At 35.1% G+C, this 20866-nt stretch overlaps 1 protein-coding gene across 1 annotated transcript in view; it reads right to left on the bottom strand.

Moving 5' to 3' along the window:
• Positions 1 to 1896: 1896 nt before the first annotated feature.
• The window catches only part of DPY19L2 (dpy-19 like 2), an 87449-nt gene continuing 68479 nt past the window's right edge, over positions 1897 to 20866 (bottom strand). The window contains exons 17-22 of the mRNA XM_027102210.1: positions 20475 to 20499; positions 13820 to 13939; positions 12495 to 12669; positions 8990 to 9089; positions 7549 to 7674; positions 1897 to 2267 (exon numbers count right to left, since the gene is read on the bottom strand). Coding sequence (XP_026958011.1) covers positions 2114 to 2267; positions 7549 to 7674; positions 8990 to 9089; positions 12495 to 12669; positions 13820 to 13939; positions 20475 to 20499 — 700 coding nt within the window. The 3' untranslated portion in view covers positions 1897 to 2113. The remainder of the gene's footprint in view (positions 2268 to 7548; positions 7675 to 8989; positions 9090 to 12494; positions 12670 to 13819; positions 13940 to 20474; positions 20500 to 20866) is intronic.

The following is a 20866-nucleotide window of genomic DNA, read 5'->3' as shown; positions in this document are numbered from 1 at the left end:
CCCGTGTCCCCTGCATTGGCAGGCGGATCCTTAACCACTGCGCCACCAAGGAAGCCCCACAGAATTGTTTTAAAATGGCCAAAAAAGATCACTGCCAATGTAAACATGGTCAATACATCCAGGAAACTATGATTTCTACCTTCATATCAGAATGATTTCAATTTTAAAATGTGTGTTTAGTAAAGAATGAGGAAAGATAGAAAACACACAAAAGAATCTTCAAGGGCTTTTTTAATTTAAAACATATATAGCACATGAAAATAACAAATTCATATTAATACATTATATTTATATAAAACTTGTTTCAGTTAATACAGCTCATCCATTTTTGTTGTTAAATTCTACCAACTTCTTTAAAATGTTGCCTATGAAAATACCATCCAAAATGTGTCACTTTAATTTCATGAATGTTAGGTGTTATAGCTCTTTGCCTTCTTTGCCCCACACTTACACCAAAATGAATTATTTGAAAATGCTAAAATAAAGCTTTCTTAGTGGCTTAGTGGCTTTGTATTTGTATTAAAATATTTTACAACTATAAAAAGTTTAAAATAATTATATTGGTTTCCCTATATATAAATCCACATAAATATATTTGTATTGCATATTTTATTAGCTAATACAGTTTTTAAAAATATTCTACCAACTTCTTTAAAATATTTCCTATGAAAACATCATCCAAAATCTGTTTTAATTTTTATGAATGTTAGGTGTTGTATCTCCTTTCTCTCTTTGCCCCATACTTATGCCAAAACAAATTATCTGAAATGCAAATATAAATAAAATTTGGTATGCTTTCTTAGCTGTTTTGTATCTTGTATTAAGATATTTTACAAGTATAAAAGTTAAAAATTTTATTGGTTTTCCTGTATATATTATATATATGTAATCTTCTACCTACTGTAAGTGAACTAATCTACAGAATTTAGTCATTTTGTTATCTCAAATGTAGAGGTCCAAAAAATCAGGGGATTACAAAAATTTCAAGGTGATTAAAGCAGATGCACATTAAAATACTACAGCTATGGCATATTTAACATCCATCAATCAAAGAAAGAGAGTGTTTATCTTTCCATTTGGCAACAATATCTTCAAGATAACTATTTACCACTTTTCAAAGCACTACTATCAGGTAGGTTTTATACTGGGAGAGAGGATCTATAAAACATTACTGTCCTCATCCAAAACCAAAAATAAATAAAGGACTTTAAAATACATTAATTATGAAAGATGATGACCAGAAAAAATGACTATGTCCAATGAGCTTACAGGGCTTCAAGATGAGAATGCCTTTGCTTCATTCAAGATCTAGAATCTTCAAATTTCATTTGATAAATTTAACTGGATTTTCATTTCTGATTATGTTTAACCCCTACATTTGGCTGTGTACTGTAACAACTTTTATCTTACTTGGATAGTAAAAGAAAAACCACTGAATTCTAAAGACAGATTAATAATCTGTTGAACTCAAATTGAGAACTAATCAGTGAAAAATACTTATCTGGCTTGGTAAATAAATTTAAAGAGACTGAAAACATTACAAAATAAGCTGTTTTTTAAAATATCTAACCTGAAATGATAAAAAAGTTTTTAAAAGCTATTAAAGATCTTTCCTGAGGGCTACTAAAAGCAAAAACAACCTTAATAAACACATGGTTACAAATTTCCTCACAGAGGTAAAGAGGTTGTGATCAGTATCAGGATCTTAAGGAAGTGTCATTTCAGAGACTGCATTAGTCTCTTCTAAGTGGTTTAAAGAGTCTGAGCTGGTACATCCTGGAACTAAGGAAAATCCGAAGCAATTCACCTAGTGGGATACCAAAAGGACTTACATATCCTTGATTTATTCAATTTCATTGTTCTTTTACATATATTTTTCTTCTTTAAAACTTTAAGATGATTTACTCATTTATATGACAAGCTTAATAAGGCTGACATTCAATGGAAATCAATGAAATAATTTACCTTTTAGCAATTAGAAAAATTTAAATCATTTTTATTATCTTCTTTTTAAGGGTCCCTTATTAAAGCTTGTGAATTTTATTAATGTAAATAAACTAAAGTGATTGTTTTTTATGCACCTCTTTGCACCACAGTGTAAAGGGTAGTCTCGTTAGCAGTTAACCTTTAACACTCTGTACATACTATTCTGAAACACTGTGGTGAAGTACGGCCTCTCATCCTTGAGCAAGACGCTACATAAGGGAGGGTTAGCTGAGTTGGAAGGGTCTTCCACATCCCAAATTTCAAGCATACTGCAACCAGGCCTGAAAAAAACAGGCACATATATCTGTATTAAAAATGCATTCATATCTAGAAGAAATATAATTATAAAATATCTCCTAGATTTTTAGAGACTAATTTAATAAATTAAAGATTTAAAAGCATCATTTCAAAAAACGTAAGTTTAAAATTTAGAGATAATAAAATGAAGGTACGCTGCATTTTCGTGTTCCACTTAGTGAAATAACTAATATATTATTGAATCAAATAATAAGGGCTCAATGCACATTCAGAAATATATATTTAAAAATCTACTTTCAAAGTAAAATATAAATGAATATTCTAACTGGTATTGCCATCCAAACATAAGGCCCATTTATAGCAGAATGAGACAAATTAAAGGAAAGTTAATCTAATTCCTGATGAAATTCATATTTCATATTTTTGAGCTTAAATTGACTTGGATTAGCATGAAAACATATATAGTCCAAAGCAGGGAAAAGAAGCTCTTCTGCCAACTTTATTCTCCTCAACTCTTTCCCTTCTGAATGGATTGAATGAAATAATACTTCTCACTAGGCAACAACCTGGCATGAGAGTCATTAAAGGGAAGAAGTCAGGCAAAACTGGTTTCTAATTTTTTAACAGCTATATTGAGGTATAATTTATGTACGATAAAATTCACCCATTTTATGTGTAAAGTTTGATAAGTATGGGCAAATGTGTATAGGTGTGTGAGCACCATCATAATCATAACACAGGGAATTTCCATCACCCCAACAAGTTCCCTTGTAGCAGCCTTTTAGAGTCAGTCCTCTCCCCCAAATATAAACCTAGGCAAGCACTGCACCCTTCTGCACTATAGTATTGCCTTTTTTAGAATATGCTAGATCATGCATATCTAGCATGTATTACATACATGGTTACTCACATGGTAACATTGCTATCCTTTCTCCTTCAACCTTTCCTTCATGTATCTGTATTTACAATGCATCTCTTACAGAAGGACATAGTTGGGTTTTGCTTTTGTATTCAGTCTGTCAATCTCCGACATTTGATTGGAGTGTTTAGTCCCCATTCACATTTGCAAGTACTGATATGGTTTGATTTAGGGTTGCCACTTTCCTGTTTTTCTTCTGTTTGTTTCGTATCTTTTTTGATCATCTGTTTCTTTCTTGATTTCTTTTATGTAAAGCAAAAAGGTTTTATTATACCATTCAATTCATCTACTGGCTTATTTGAGTCTTTTCGTTTTGTTTTTTGCTTTTGCATTTTTCAAGTGGTTTGCTCTAGGGATTACAACAGACATCTTCAATGTATCACAATTTACTTTACATTAAAATTGGATTATTTCCAAGGAGGTGTGCCAAGAAGGTGGAGTAGGAAGGCCCTGAGCTCACCCCCTCCCATGGGCACACTAAAATTACAACTATTTACAGAGTAACTATTGATGAGAAAGACCAGAATCTAGCAGAAAAGATCTTATACAACTAAAGATATAAAGAAAGAACCACAATGAGACAGGTAAGCGGGGCAGAGGTGTGGTAATAGTCAAGACTCATCATATACCCAGGTGGGTGACCCATAGATGGGAGGATAATTACAATTGCAGAGGTTCTCCCCAAAGAGTGAAGGATCAGAGCCCCACTTTGGGCTTGGGGTCCTGTATCAGGAAGATGAGCCTCCAGGATATTCAGCTTTGAAGGCAAGCAGGGTTTACTTTTGGGAAAGACAGAGGGCTGTGGGAAAGAGAATCCACTCTTAAAGGGTGTACACAAAATCTCATACACTACAGGACCCAGGGTAGAAGCAGTAATCTGAAAGGAGCCTGGGTCAGACCTTCCTGCTGATCTTGGAGAGTCACCCAGAGAGGCAGGAGGCAACTGGAGCTCACCCTGGGGACGTAGATGCTGGTAGCAGCTATTCTGGGGAGCTTGTTCTACCACGTGGACACTGGTGCTGGTAAGTGCCATCGTGGAATTCTTCCTCTAGCTTATCAGCATGGGACCTGTCCCGACCCACCATCCTGTGAGTACCAGTACTGAGAAGACTCAGATCAAGCAGCTAGCCTGACACAGCCCCATCCACCAGCAGGCCTACATCAGCTTTGCTACACCCTGGAACCTATAGCCAGGTGCCTCATGATCTGGCTCCACCCACCACTGGCCAGTAGCCTCCACACAAGGTAGGGCCTGGCAACGAACAGGACTGGGGGCCAGCCACATCTACCTGACCATCCATAGTTCTCAGCCTGCCACAACAGAAGGGCCTGCGCAGCTGACACAGGGGGCAACCCTAGAGCATATAGCTCTGGTGACCAGAGGGGAGTGCACTTCTGGAACCCACAGGATGTCTCCTACAGAAGGTCACTTCACCAAGATTGGGAAGTGTAACCAAACTACCAAATACATAGAAATAATAACGGCAAATTAGGCAAAATGAGATGACAGAGAAATATGTTCCAAAGGAAAAAGATAAAAACCCTGGAAGAAGAATTAAGTGCAGTAGAGATAAATAATTTCAAATAAAAAGTTCATGGTAATGATCACAAAGATGCTCAAAGAACTTGGGAGAAAAATGGATGAACACAGTGAGAAGTTTAACAACGAGATAGGAAATATAAAGAACCACCAAACAGCTGAATAATACAATAAGTGAAATAAAAAAAAACATACTACAAGGAATCAACAGTAGATTAGATGATACAGAGGAATGGATCAGTGAACTGGAAGACAGAGCTGTGGATGTCACTGATGCTGAACAGAAAAAAAGAAAAAAAAATTACTGAGGACAGTTTAAGAGACCTCTGAGACAACATCAAGCATACTAACATTCTCATTTTAGGGGTCCCAGAAGGAGGAGAGAGAGAAAAAGGGGCAGAGAACATATGTGAAGACACAATAGCTGAAAATTTCCCTAACCTGTGAAAGGAAACAGACTTCCAGGTACACAGAGAGTCCCAAACAGGATTAACCTGAAAGGTCCACACCAAGACACATTGTAATTAGAATGACAAAAATTAAACATAAACAGAGATTCTTAAAAGCAGCAAGGGAAAAGCAACAAGTTACCTACAGGTTTTGAGCTATTATGAATAAAACTGCTCTGACACTCTTTCTAGAGAGATGGGGTTTTTTTGTTTGTTTATTTGTTTGTTTTGCAGTGCGCGGGCCTCTCACTGTTGTGGCCTCTCCCGTTGCGAAGCACAGACTCCGGACACGCAGGCTCAGCGGCCATGGCTCACGGGCCCAGCCGCTCCGCGGCATGTGGGATCTTCCCGGACCGGGGCACGAACCCATGTCCCCTGCATCAGCAGGCGGACTCTCAACCACTGCGCCACCAGGGAAGCCCTAGAGAGATGTTTTAATTTCTCTTATTTAAATTCTTTGGAATGGAACTGCTGAGTAATAAGGTAGATGTGTGCTTAAAATTTTTTAAGATTCCTCCAAATAGTTCTCCAAAGTGGTTGTATCATGTTCACTCCCCTTAGCAATGTCAGAGATTTACAATTATTCTGTATCCTCTCCAATGTATGGTATTTTAGTTTTAAAAATTGTATTTATCGGTCAGTCACACATTTTCTTTGGTGAATTATGTCTTTCCAAGTCTTTTGCCCATTTTCAATTGTACGGTCATTTTATTATTAATTTATAGAATTTCTTTATATGAACTATATTTATAAGTCCTTTATCAGATATATGCTTTCAAATATTTTCTTCTAGTCTGTGGCTTGCCTTATCATTTTCCTAATGTCTTTTTGGTGAAAATATTTCAATTTTGATATATACAATTTATTGATTTTTTAAATCGTTAGTACTCTGTGTTCTAAGAAATCTTTACAATTTTAGCTCTTACATTTAGTTCTATAATCCACATAAAGTTAATTTTTGTATATGGTGTAGTATGGGTCATGGTTTAATTTTTTTCTGTACATTATATCCAGTTAGATCAGCAATATTGTTAAAAGACCCCTTTTTCCATTCAAGTAAAAAATAGTGTTTTAAAATTTTCTTTGTGGTTTTTTTTCCTTTGACCCATAAATTACCCATAAGTTTACTGCCTAATTTCCAAATATGCATGGATTTACTAGGTATCTGTTTATTATTGTTTTCTATTTTAATTCTGTATGATTTAAAACCTTTTAAACATATTGAAACCATTTTACAGCCCAGCATATGTTATCTCTTGGTGAACATTCCACATGCCCTTTAAAAGAATGTGTATTCCACAGCTGTTTCCTGTAGTGTTCAATAAATGTCAGTTGGGTCAGGTTATTTGATACTATTTGTTGTTCATCTCTTTTATATGCTTACTGACTTTTTATCTACTTTTCCTAGTAGGGGAAAAAAATGTTAACTTTTCCAACTATAATTAAAGTCTTGCTTATTTTTTCTTTTAGTTCTACACATTTTTATTTTTTGTCCTTTGAAGCTCTGTTTAGAGGTATGCATATTTAAAACTGTTAGATATTTTTGATGAATTAATCCTTCTGTCATCATAAAATGTCCATCTTTATTTGTGACAATATGCCCTGTTTTGAAGTATGTTTTGTCTTAAGCTTTAAATTAATATGATACGCATATACGTTATGATATTTCTGTTTCTTCTTTTGCAAGATGCCGTTTCTTCATATACACATTTATTATATCTTAAAATTAGATACAAAAATTAGCTACTAAAATTTACGAACTTAGCTCTTCAAAATCTGTTATAGCCAATTCTTAATTATCCATAGGAGAAATGAAAATTCTTAATGCTAAAATTAATGTAACTAAGGACTTCTTAAATCAAGGAGACTAAACAAAGGTCTCAAGATATCCATTACACATCTTAGAATTTTACGTATTATTAGAGATTCAAAATTTAGAAATGAAAAAATGTTAATTAGAAACGTTTTCTTATTATGTCCTTTTGAGTTACGTGAAACTTTTCTTATGAGTCTTATAAATCCAATGTAAATCAGCTGTAGTAGCAGAATGCTAATATCTCACTTGGTTGTAAATTCAAATCTGTATTTCAGACATCTAATAAAAGTTATCAAAAAAATTTGAAGATTATGGAAAAAAGCTACATTTAAGATGTTAAATTAAAATGAAAAAATTAGGATAGCAAAATATACTATACTTTTAAAAAATTACATTATGCTTAAACAATAGTATAATTTTAATTTCCTACATGAAATAATTTTAAATAAAATACCAGGGCAACAATTTAATGGAATTAATTTAAAATAAAAATTTTTAAAGAATCAGGACTGCTGTAATAAAGTAAAACATTTGTTGTTTTAAAATATACCATATCATATACCACAGGACTCATACTCACTTAGTTCTTACAACACACCACGCCTCTTCTAAAATGTAGTAATTCACATGTAACTCCACCAACTTATCTCTCACTTCTTTTGCAGATTTTCGACTATATGCAGAATAAACTATTTTTGTCCGAGCTCTTTAAATTCAAACAAGTTAAAAAATTTTTAAATAAATGATAATAGATTTGTTACCAAATTAAAACCTCAATGCTTACTGGATGGAGCATTGATTATATATGACCCCAAATAGCATGAATTATTTTGGGAATAGCAATTGCCACATATCTATTTATATTTTGCATGTGCTTAAACTTACAGCAATTTGATTTTTGCAGGTACTGCTTATTAGTGTATCAACCAGTTTAGAGTCTAGAGGTAGGTAGCAGTATAATAGTTCAGAATATAAAATTTGCTTTGCATAATTCATAAAATAATTAATCTGGAACAAATTCAGATAGAGGCTAAATATAGTGAAAATATAGATTTCAGTAGATAATTTCATTCATAGAAACTCTGAAAAGCATATGAGTTGAAGCTGAATGTAGCAAAAAGAACAATTAGACAGTGGGCATCTAGGGTAGTAGTCATGTAGAGAAAGCAACTTAACAGAAGCTTGAGAGACAGGGATGCTTACCAAAATATGGTACAACAGATGGTTTAGCCCTAAATGGGGTTTTTTATAAAATCCTGAACAAATTATCAATTATGCATTAGACTTTTCTTAGGATTTCAAGCATACAGAATGCCCAATCTCCACAACCAAACATAAAACTTTAAATAATTTAAAATATTACCTCTAACAATAAGCCAAAAATACATTAAAAGGAAATGATTACCCAATTACTAGAATGATTAAAATAATTTTTAAAAGTCAGTCATTTAAGGAAAACAAAACTTTCAGACCTCAGTGGAAGCTAGAGTTCCCATAATCAGCTAGGAAAAGAGCACCCCAAAGTTTCATAAAAGCATTTAATATAGCAAATTTCATGTACCTTTTCTATCTGTTAAAAAAGGCTAATCATTGGCCACAAGTAAGATGAAGAATGGTTTCTTAAACCAGGCAGAGGGGCTGTGGAATCTAGAACAGGGGTTGGCAAACTATGGCCATGAGCCAAATCTATCCCCACTCTTATTACTATTACTTAGGAGTTTCACTGGAACACACACCCACATAAACACACAGAGGCTAGTCATAAATGTGACATATTTTTCACTTTGAGAAAAACTGGGTGTTGCTTCTTTCAGTTTTCAGAGGTTTATTAAGGTTACTTTAAGTCAACAGGTACGTATTGTAAGTTCTGAATGGTTATTATTCTTTAACTTCTAGCACAAATATGAGGATAAGAGTGATTGTGTGTGTGTGTGTGCATGTGTGTATAAAAATTTCCCTATTCCTATGAGTCAGGAGAAGTCGTTAGTGTGTCTGGTTGAAGTATTCTATCAGTTGCCCACCTCAAGCCTGCATCCTCATAATGTGGGTGATTCACAATGGGGTGAAGAGTGGAGAGCTTGACACTTGCCATTGTAGGCATGGCACCAGCAAAAACAGCATCTGGAAAACAAGATTATATTCCTTAACAACATGTTTTAAAGAAAACCAAAAGTTACCTATCTGTAATATTTGAACCCAGATTAAGAAAGATGAAGTACATTTAAATAATAATCATTGGCAGCATTCTTTTTCTTCGCTTAATATTTACTGATGGTCTACACAATAGCCAACTTTCATTAAATGTTATCTTGGTGCCAGGAACTGCTAAATACTTTTACTAGGATTACAGAATTTAATTTGCACAGCTTTGAGGTGGGTTCTATGTATTCTTATTTTGTACATCAGGAAGCTGAGACATAGCAAAGTTAATTAAGTGACCTGCCCAAGACTGCACAGCTAGAAAGTATCAGGGCCTACCCTCTTAGCCACTTCACTACAGCATACTACCATGTTCAAGCGCTATACTAAGAGACAGCACTACAAAGACACACAGGACTGGAAAGAATTGTAAAATTTGATATCTTGTTCCAATAGTTTAAAGTTCTAGGAACTGGGAGACTATTATAAAGGGCAAGTCTTATGGTACATGTTTTAAAGTGACTTTTGTGGGTTGTGAACTGTAATCTTGAGAACTTTCCAGATGAAAGCATTGTTTTCTTCCCTCAGATCACCTTTAAATATTCATAAGTAAGTTTTCTTAGTTTCTGTTTGACTTTATAAATGTATACATTTCATCAAACCATTTCATTACTTGTTAGTAGTACTTTCTGAAGTAATAGCTTGTATAAATGTATTGCCTTTTGGTTATAACTAGTCTTACACCAAAATCTACTGTCTGGCTTCAGTTTTAGTTCTGTCTCTTGGGAGACAAAAAGACCAAACGCTTACTTCCTGGCACTCGTGTACAATAAATGATTACATGATTAGCAAGGTTATCGTCATTTTTAATCAGCACAGTAAAATCACTAATAAGAACAAGGCATATTATTCAGATCTACTGTAAATAATTGAATGTTTACTTTCAAATGTAATTAAGCATTCTAAATGTAACTTTGGAGACTTCCCTGGTGGTGCAGTGGTTAGAAGTCTGCCTGCCAATGCGGAGGACCATGGGTTCGAGCCCTGGTCCGGGAAGATCCCACATGCCACAGAGTAACTAAGCCCGTGCGCCACGACTGCTGAGCCTGCGCTCTAGAGCCTGTGAGCCACAGCTGCTGAAGCCCACGTGCCTAGAGCCCATGCTCCGCAACAACAGAAGCCACTGCAATGAGAAGCCTGCGCACTGCAACGAAGAGTAGCCCCTGCTCACTGCAACTAGAAAAAGCCCACGTGCAGCAACAAAGACCCAATGCAGCCAAAAATAAATAAATAAATGGATACATTTATTTAAAAATAAATAAGTAAATAAATAAATATAACTTTGCATGAATATCTCTTTATATGCCTTAAATTTGAAAATACATAAATAAATTGAAGTAGATGTGTATTTATTATTGTAAGATTCAATAATTAATGATGAAAAGCTCTTAGGCTAGAGCAGTGGTTCTCAACCAGAAGTGATTTTGTTTCCTAGAGACACTGACAACTTCTGGAGATATATCTGGTTAGCACACTGTGGGGGGAGAGGGGCTACTGACATCTACGGGTAGAAGGAAGGAATGCTGCTCAATATGCTGCCAATGCACAGGGTAGCCCCAAATATCAACAGTGCCAAGCTTGAGAAACTCTGGGCTAGAAGGACCCAAAGCTCAGGGCCAGGGTCATCCAGAAGAAACTAGGTAAGCCTGTCCAGCAAGAACTGGAACCACTGAGAAGCAACCATCTATGAAACAGAGAGAAGGGGAGAGAGAATACTCCCCAAATGCTTCTTTCCTCTTGGGGGCAAAGTAAACATGAGTGTGACAGGGAAACAATAGGATCTTTTCTATAATATATTTAAATTTCCACTTAGCTTACCGCATGTATTAGAAAAAAATTATCCCTTTGACTTGACAGAGCCTCACTAATACATACATGACTTGGTAAGTGGACCACAGGCTGGATATCAGTTCCCACTTGTCCTCCCAACTGAGCACCTTTGTGCTGTGTACAAATTATACAACCTTACATGGTAGACCTGAATGTAAGCTCTAGTTCCACCTTTACTATAGAATTTAATAACCCATGTGGTAACCATGACAGGACTCATAATACAGCGATGAGAAAGATTGGTAAGATCAAAGAAGAGGCAAAAATGAGGTAGGAGTTTGTGAGAGTTATCTCAGAAGGGTAAGTTGCCAAACATAGGCTCTCTCTGCCAAGAACCCAAGACAAACACTGGAACAAAGAAAGACACAAGCAAACATGGAAAGAGCAGGTATCTTTTAAAGCTTTGGAAAAACAGCTGTAAGTGGGGAGGAGCAAGGGAGAGTAAAGGGACTAGCTACCTTGTACTACTGTACTACAGGGAAAAAGTCAGTAAAGTGTTAATTCAAAAATTCTGATTAAACTAACCTGGAAGCTCTAAGTGATGAGGCACTGTCACCTACACCCTTTGAAAGCCATAGGCCAAATATCTGAGTTGAAGTTCATAAGAGTTTACCTTAATGATAGCTAGTTAGTAAAATGATGACTACCAAATAAGAGATAAGAAGAAACTGGCTCAAGGAGTCACAGGATAAATTTAAATAAACCACAGTGAAGAACTTGTGCCAGAAAAAAATTATCAAACGTCAAAAATTGTCTAGGACAAGACTATAGGTTACTTACAGAAAATAATGTACAATATATTTATCCTCTGGAAAGGTATTTAAAAGTGAAATAAATATCAATCTGCTTGAGGTGGTTTTGGACAAAGAGCAAGAAAAGAAGATAAGCTAAAAGAATATTTTAAAGTATTTAAAAATAGCATGTATACTCATCTTTTTGAGATGAATTAGTGAAGAAAACAGAATATCCAAGATTTTAACTCTTCTCCATGTGACTGGTTTTACAGACATGGAGCAGAGAGTAGGCACTGAATGGAAGTGAAGGGAGGGGTATTGTTAACCTCCCCAGTCAAAACTATCTTCTCCAGTGGCCTGTCACAAGGTGTGAAAGTTGTCATTAAAGGTTTTTTTTTTTTCCTTTGAGGTGTCACTGTTATGGTTAAAATACAATAATCTCAGAGTTATAGCACATAACTTGTGGACAATCAATAACTCTTAAAGTCAGTTAAAATTCTTTTCGACAGGTACCTAGGAGGGGTTTAAAGATGACACAAAACCACCTTTTAAAAAGGTTTGATTTGGTGAACACTGCAATTACCATGCTCAAAATCTGTGAAGGTATGAATGCATATGTATTTTAAATTTTTATATATATACACACATACACATATATATGAAATGATAACTGTACAATATATGCAAATGTATAATGACATATAATAATAATGTGTGTGCGTGAGTGTGTGCTAGCTATACGTATAACCAAACAGCTACATACCCGGTCTGGTATTGTGTTTGATCCACTGTATCAGTTCTTCCTGGGGCAAATTATTAAATTCTCCTATTATGTTCCATTGATTATGGAGGTTTGTACAACCTTGTATTGACATCACTGTTAGAATGCCAAAGATAACATTCTCAAAACGAACTCTCCGAAAAAGCCAGCCAAAGAGCTGAAATGAAAGAAACCAATTATTTATAATTCTTATATGAAGGAGGCTATTGGGTCAATAATAAATTACCACCTTTCTACCTAAACCAAGGTGGATTACCATTTGATACTAACAATATACAGAATATAATAATCATCACCTATTGTTTAAAAACAGCAAATATTTTGGAATTGGAGTCCAGTTAAAAATGGAGCTTTCTGGGCTTCCCCGGTGGCACAGCGGTTGGGAGTCCGCCTGCCAATGCAGGGGACACGGGTTCGTGCCCCAGTCCGGGAAGATCCCACATGCCACAGAGCGGCTGGGCCCGTGAGCCATGGCCGCTGAGCCTGCGCGTCCGGAGCCTCTGCTCTGCAACAGGAGAGGCCACAACAGTGAGAGGCCCGCGTACCGCAAAAAATAATAAATCAGAACAAAAAAAAAAAAAAGAGCTTTCTTTCCTCTTAAAAGAAATAAAGAAGGAATACCTGATCCTTCTGGTACTGATTTACTACCAGGAATTAAGATTAGCAAATCACAATTCTGAAACATCCTGGAACTAAATCCATAACATCTGGCTGCCTTTTATGGACATCTTGAATAACTAGGGAAACCTCATTAGTACTGACAAGTATATTCCTCTCAGGAATATAAGCATTATGATATTCTAAGGCAAGACACTTAGAATCAAAACTAAGTAAGGTGTCTCTAGAAGTAACTTGGTCCCAAAATTCTAGCTACTTTGTCTAGCTCTTTTGCATACAGTAACAGAACCCCAGAATTGACAATTTTCCCCCACGAATTATCCAAGCCCAACAAGACAACACTAGAGCAATTACGCTGCATCTTCTCTAGTATTACAAGAGCACTTGAGGATAGTTTTGACGGGCCAAGAATCTCTTACACTGACCTGAACTTCAAAAAACTATATTTGTGGAGAGGATACTAATAGAGGGGAAAGTCATAGAATTATCAGCTAAAATCTAGGAATAATTTTCAAAGCTACCTGAATTTACTTTTCTTACTCTATAATGAATCATGAACTAACATTTTACATCATTTAAGATAAAAACACCTAGTGTTTTTATGTTTTGGATTACTCAGCAAAGCCATGGTAACTACACCGTAGTTGCTGTAGTGTTATAGTGTAGTTATACAAGAATGAATACCTTACCCGCCGAGAGCATATCAAGGAAGCCATAACACACATGTGAGGTGTCAAAAAGAGCTTCAGCCTCATAATTAAAATGGCAAGGGAAGCAAATGCAAACAACTGCAATATGTGAAAAATTAGCTATAAAAACACAAAACAAAATTACATTTTCACTTTATATGTTTTTTAATTAATATATGTAAAATAAAGTATATTAAAACTATTATTCACTAGGACAAGGATCTTTTAAGTTATTAATAAGTCTACTAATATTTATTCATTCATTCAACAAAGATTTATCAAATGCCTGCTATATGCCAGGTGCTGTTCTGGATGCTTTGGATATAGTAGTGAACAAAACAACACTGAGCAATTCCTGTCCTATGAGGCTCACATTTTAGTACATTTACTAAGGAGAGACAAAATAAATAGACATAGCAAATAACAAAATCTATCATACAGTCTATCAGAAAGTGGTAAGTGCAATGGAAAGGGAAGCAGAGCCAGGAAAGGAGACTGAAGTGCAGGGTGTGGTGTGAGACCACAGGCAGGAGAAGTTGCAAGTGTAATTAGGATCATCAGAGTGGGCCTCTTCAAAGAGGTGGCATTTGAGCAAGGACCTACACCAGGTGAGAAAGGGAGTCACAGAGACATAAAAATATGGGATGCTTCACAAATTTGTGTCATTTAGTCAGCAACAAAAATCATAACACAAACTAGATTATTTTAGAAGTAGTGGAATTGTATAAATACTTGTACTAATTAGTAGGACACCCCATTTTAAGATGGGGTTCCTCTGAGCAAAGGTTTCAAACAAAACTTTTCTAACAGACATATTCATAAAATTTCAACAAACTCCTCACTAGAAAAATGGACAAAGAATTAATACAACCAAAAGTAAGCACAACTAAATATTCATGTTCTAATTCACTAATATTCAAACAAATTAAATAGTAAAGATAATATTTTCACCTATAAAATTGACAAATATTAAATTAATAGAGTGTTAGAGAGTATGCCATGAAACACACCGAAATAATTGGTATATTTCTGTAATTTAGTAATATTTATCAAGACCCTAGAAAAGAGCCAGCTCCTTTGACTAAAATTTTGGTTCTAGGAATTTAACTTAAGAGAATAATCAAAACACAAAAATGCTTCTACAAAGATGATCGCTGAAATGAATTTTTCACAGCAAAAACAGAAACAACCTAAGTGACCAATATAGAGGACTAAGTAAATTATTGCATTTTCACATGTATACAACCATTAAAAGATTACATACTGCAAGATTATTTAATGGCATGGAAAAGTTTTCAGAATATAAAACTCTATACTATAATAATATTAATTCTATGAAAACCATCTATGTGTGTATATACATGCACAGGGGGAAAGGCTGTAAGAGAATATACTTAAAAAGTTAACAGAAATTATTTCTGAATGGTGATTTTTCTCATTTTTCAAATTTTAAAGACACGTGCTATTCTTATAATCAGAAATATATAATTTATATTTAAAACAGAATGGCAAAAACTGTACCTAAAGTTATCTTTTTTCCTTTTCTAAATGATATTTGAAATGGAAAATCTGTTAATTTTTTAAATAATTCTTGAACCCAGAGTTGGAATGTGGAACATTTATTTCAAAATCAATCCTTCATTTTTCTTTAGTCAAACTCACCTTTGGACAAAATTAGGAACATGTTTTGGAGAGAAGACAAGACATCAACACACTTCATCCTCAAATAGGTCCTTTTGTTTAGGACCGCTAAATCACAGATTGATAGGTTATGTGAGCCATCTACTTTAATCATCTATCCAAAACAGGGATCACTTCTATAAATCTATCAACTGAATATTCACTATTTCCTGAAAAGGAATATGCCATAGGAGTACCTATTACAAAGACGGATAGCTGTATATGTTAGAAAATCTTTTCTAAAACAGAACTAATGTTTTCCTGCAACTTCCACACCTCTGGAACTGCACAAAATTGGCCTAAACCCATTTGTGCATGACAGTTCTCGATTATCTAAATACTGTAATTATGACTTTGCATTATTCCCACCTTCAACCTTAGAAAGCTTTCTATCTTTAGAGTAAATATTCAGAAAAATTCAATTATTAGTTGTGTGTTGTCATAATTCTGGTTGCCCTGCTCTGAATGTGGTACAGATTGTCCATCATCTTCTTAAAATGTGGCATCTAGAAACAGACCATAATAGATAACGGATAATCGATACAAATACACATCTGAATTCTCCCAGTATTCCTTCCTTTGGTTATTTTGAGCCACAGGATGACACTATCATTTCCTCCCCTAACTTCTGTTACTTCTACTTTAGCAACAATTTCTCACATGACCAAAATCAAATCCAAGGTAGTAATACTCCTTGACTTTCCTCTATCATCTAAAGGCTGAAGGAAGGACTGTTTTCATATGGAGACTTGAAAGATCCCCACCATTACCTTGTCTTCCCTGAATGATGCTTTTTGTGTCTGGATGACACAGAACAGCTATCCCAAATGGCATCACTTACGTTTGTTTTCTATTCTCACCCAAATGCTCCTAAGCATTCACTTACCCTCAGGCTACGACTTTCCATAAAGCTCTTTTGCCATAGTTATTTTATCTTCCATTCTGTAAGACAGCCTTCTTTTTAACTACCAAGTGGAGGACAGAAGGCTACAGTCAAAAAGTATAGTACAAAAATCACTATTGTATGTATGCCATTGTCAATCTGGTACCTCTTGCCATATAAAAATTACTAGGAAAATTCTCACAACATTTTTTAGAGGCTGGAAGGAAGGAAGAGAAGCTCAGGGAACTGTTTACTACTCATCTTTGGAATAAGTGAGCCCAACTGGGTAAAATGTGAGGTAGCAGCTACCGAGCAGAAAGAAAGCAAGGACTAACTAAAGCCAGTCCAAATAGCGAGTTGTTCCTGTCAAAATTACCTCACATGACAGTGTGAAGATATCTTGAGAACATGCTAAAGAGATGCCCTTCACTGGCACAGTTAACAGGGAGCAGAATATTAGATCTGAAATTTTGATCCAGAAGGCACACTAACTGTAAAAGTGGATATTTACACAATGCTTAACTTAGACTAGGCATTATTGTAAGGACCTTTCATGTAACTCATATAATCCCATAGCAACCATACGAAGATAAGTACTATTATGATTGTTGTTGTTTTTGTTGTTCCCCAAAAGATGTAAAATAACTTAGCCAATATCACATGCTGGGTAAGTGGAATAACAAAGATCTGAGTCCAGTCTAGCTTCTGAGTCATTGTCTTTAACTACTACCCTATACTTTCTCTCCAAACAATAAACTATTCAACAACATAGTTCTATTAGTCTGTGAATACAGAAGTGTACAGATTCCCAAAATATGTCACTCAATATCAGTTTCTCAAAAGAAGTAATTCTTCCCCCAAATTCCTTATCATTTCACTTCTTCAACTGAATAGCTCTATATAAGTTCAGATGCCTTCAGCTGTATGTCACAGAAAGCTCTTTGGCTGTAAGTAATAGAAAAACCTTGTTTATAATAGAAAACACAAACTAAACAGACTTCAAATATAAAGGATCTAATATAAACTAATCACATAATATAATAAACTAGGGATTAGAAAAAAGTGAAGGCTGATGCAGGACTTTCTGTCATGGACAAAATGAGATATGAGTGGGTCAAAAGAATATTCAGGAGTGAATACTCTGAATGTTCTCTCTCCCTAGCCAATCTTCTCACCAGTTCTTCATAGTATTAGGACATTCTGGGACTAAATATTTTTCCTAAATCTCTTTCCTTTCTTTTCTTCCCTGTGAATTACTAGGTACTCCTTCACTAATTTCTAAGCCCATAACATAGAAAAGTTGGCTAAAAGAAACAAATCTGATGTAATAAATAAAACACAAATACATTAAATTATGAGGAAAAATCACAACAGTATCCATTAATCTAACAAACTTTAATAATCAATATCATACCAGTAGGGGTTAATTTAGTGAGTTGAGGTTTGCAGACTATCCCTGATTCAGAGGGTTAGCACAAAGCGAGGAATTTAGAACTTACCCCCAGTGAAAAAAATTATCCTAAGGGATCCTCACCTAATTTTGAAACAAGCTGGAATGTACAATCTTTTGCTATCATATCACATTCAGAGTGAATCAGGGTTTGTGCCTCTCACACCCTATCATCCCTAAGGTGAAAACAGTCCCATCCCAAACCAAACAGATATTTATCAAGTGTGAGTCACAAGTGGAAGTGGGATTAGGAGCCACTTCATTGCTACTGCCCAGAAATCTATCATCTCCTTCCATAAGACCTACTATTTTTAGAAATTTAAATCTCTAATCTGCCTATACATCAGGAGTTTAGCATACCCTCTTTAGTTTGAAAAAATTAAGAGATTTGCTATCACTGTCCTTTTTTCGGTCAGCTTGACTTCTTACTGCCTTTTAAAAAACCATCTTCTTTACTGCCAACAGACTTAAAGATCTGACCATACCATCTCCAACTTAACAACAAAGTCCAGAATGAAGTCCAGCTGCTTTGCATACAAAGGCATCATACTCTGAACGCTGCTTTCTTTTCCCATCTTCTTGTCTTTTTTATGCATCAGCAACACTGATTTGCCTGTAGCTCTGGATAAATTTACTACCTTCTGTCTTCTTTGCACATGTGCATCCTTTGACTTTGGTAAACTCTTCCTCTATAGTCATCTGAAAAGCCTTTCCCTAACTACCCCATCCCTTCCAAACACAGATTTAATCACTTCTTCTTCTGTACTACTTTTGTATCTTCCTTTGTCATTGCACATATAATTATGTGGTCACATTTTTTTCCCTCTACTATACCTTAAATTCCATAAAAGCAGAAACCTGGTGTATAGTAGGCACATAATAAAGACTGAACTGATAAGTATGCAGAATTAATAGAAAAAAGAAAAATGGGCAAAACAAGGACAAATGGAGAAATGAAAGAAAATGAGAAGGTAGCAAACTATATGAGAAAGAGAGGCAGAAACTTAAGGAATACTATATTTCTAAAAAGAGGTGGGTTTTAAATATTGTATGATAAAATATGAAGTACGAATGTGTACTAGTAAGTAAAGCTGGATAATGTGACATGCCTAATTTACATAAATGCAGTTCACATTAGGTGGTATCAGAGTGAATGGCCAACAGCATGGATTTTGCTGCTACACTGCCTGGGTTCATAGTCCTTGGCTCTACAGAGCTAAGGCCACTTTAGCTTTGTGACCTTAGGCAAGTTATCAATACTTAACCTCTCTATGCCACAGTTTTTTTCATCTGTAAAATAAAAAAATAATAGTACTTACCGTCAATGGGTTGCTGTGAGAATGAAATTATCAAATAACTTCCCCCAAAATGCCCTGCACATAGGAAGCAGTAAGTGCTGACTACTCCTCTGAGAGCACTGGAAATGGATTGCTAGTGGTTAAATGCAAGATTTACTGCAAATTAGCTATGAGACTTTAGGTAAACTACTTAATTTCTCTAGGTCTCTAGTCCTTGGCAGAGATCCCTTTGCTCTCTTTCCTACACACACAGCAAAACTCCATTTCCCAGCCTCCCTGGCAGTCAGGTGTGGCCATGTGCCTGAGTTCTGGCTGTGAGAAGGAAGTGATGTGCATCTATCTTTTCCAGTCTTACAAAGCCTCCAGTGCACAATCTTCCATGTTCTTTCTCCTTTGCTGCCTTGTACACATCAAGCCTGAACACCACATATTGAAGATGGCAGAGCCATAGATGGAAGCAGTCTGGGTCCCTCAAATACTGCTTGTTGGAGAACTACCTGCTAATCAGGAACTCCGGTTTTAACCTTATGTGAGCAAAGAATTAAATTTCTACTGATTTAAGTCATTTTAATGTTAGTGTTTATCTCTGTAACATCTAATATCATTTAATTAACATAATTTTCTTATTTGCAAAGTGGGAATAATATTATTATGAGAATCAAAACAGTACAGTACATGGCACATAGTAACTATTTAAAAAATATTAGTTATCATCATAAGCTATTCCTATTAAGTTCAAATTCAGTTGCCCTCTCTTGTAAATTTGACCTGCCACTTAAGACTCAAAGTTCTATTATTTAGGAAATTGTATTTCTAGCCCATGATGATCTTTCTCTTGTATGTCACAAAATAATTTAGCACCATAAGAAAGGCTATGTTGTTTTGCTCTCCATTGAAAAATTAGACATTTCTGAGAGCAGGAACATCGCTATACCATCTGTTGTATCCTGTAACACGGCTAAGCTTGTAACTGGTTGACCATCAGGTCTGTGGGTGGCAAAAACCCACCAGTTACAGGGCCACGGGTACCTACCCTGATGGCTTGTAGCTGATTAGCTCAGCGGGTTAGAAATTAATGTTTGTTATTGTTGAATGAATGAAGGAAGGTAATTTAATTTAATTATACTCTGTGGTCATAAATCAGCCTTCTGGCTGTCAAGTCCTTACTACTGTTCAAAACTGAGAGCAGATTAAAAAGTGGGAAGGATGAGCAGAAATTTATTACCAGTGCTGAAGCACTTAAGCACTGATGTTGGTGTATCAACAGCAGTTATACCTTTGTGAATTATCCTTGAACTAAAATATAATACACAAATCTAGCAGAGATTAAAAAGAAAGTTTTACCTCACCACGTTCAAGGAGATGTTTTCTGGAATAAAACAAAAATATTCTCTATTTACTGACTGTCCATTATACTATGATTACATCAAAATGAACTTCCATTTATTTGTTCTTATATTTTAAATAAATAAATATATAAATAAATAAAGCTATCAGATAATATTACTAAAAACTATGGCAATTTAAAAGGCATGATTTATAGTCATTCTATTTAAAGTATATCAAAATGCTGTTCTTTGGTTAACATAAAATGGGTTTTACTGATTGCTGAAAACTGTATCTCTGGAGACATAAATGAATAAAAAGAATATCTATTAAATATTCAACCATATACAGAATATATAATGCTTTATATAAGCACTGCTGTGACTTTTGAGTTGTTTTTATTTTTCACA

This window comes from Aethalodelphis obliquidens, unplaced genomic scaffold (genome assembly GCF_003676395.1).
Source record: "Aethalodelphis obliquidens isolate GAN/ISIS:26980383/991018 unplaced genomic scaffold, ASM367639v1 scaffold5, whole genome shotgun sequence".
Taxonomy (NCBI): Eukaryota; Metazoa; Chordata; class Mammalia; order Artiodactyla; family Delphinidae; genus Aethalodelphis; species Aethalodelphis obliquidens.
This window is presented reverse-complemented; position numbering and strand designations above follow the sequence as displayed.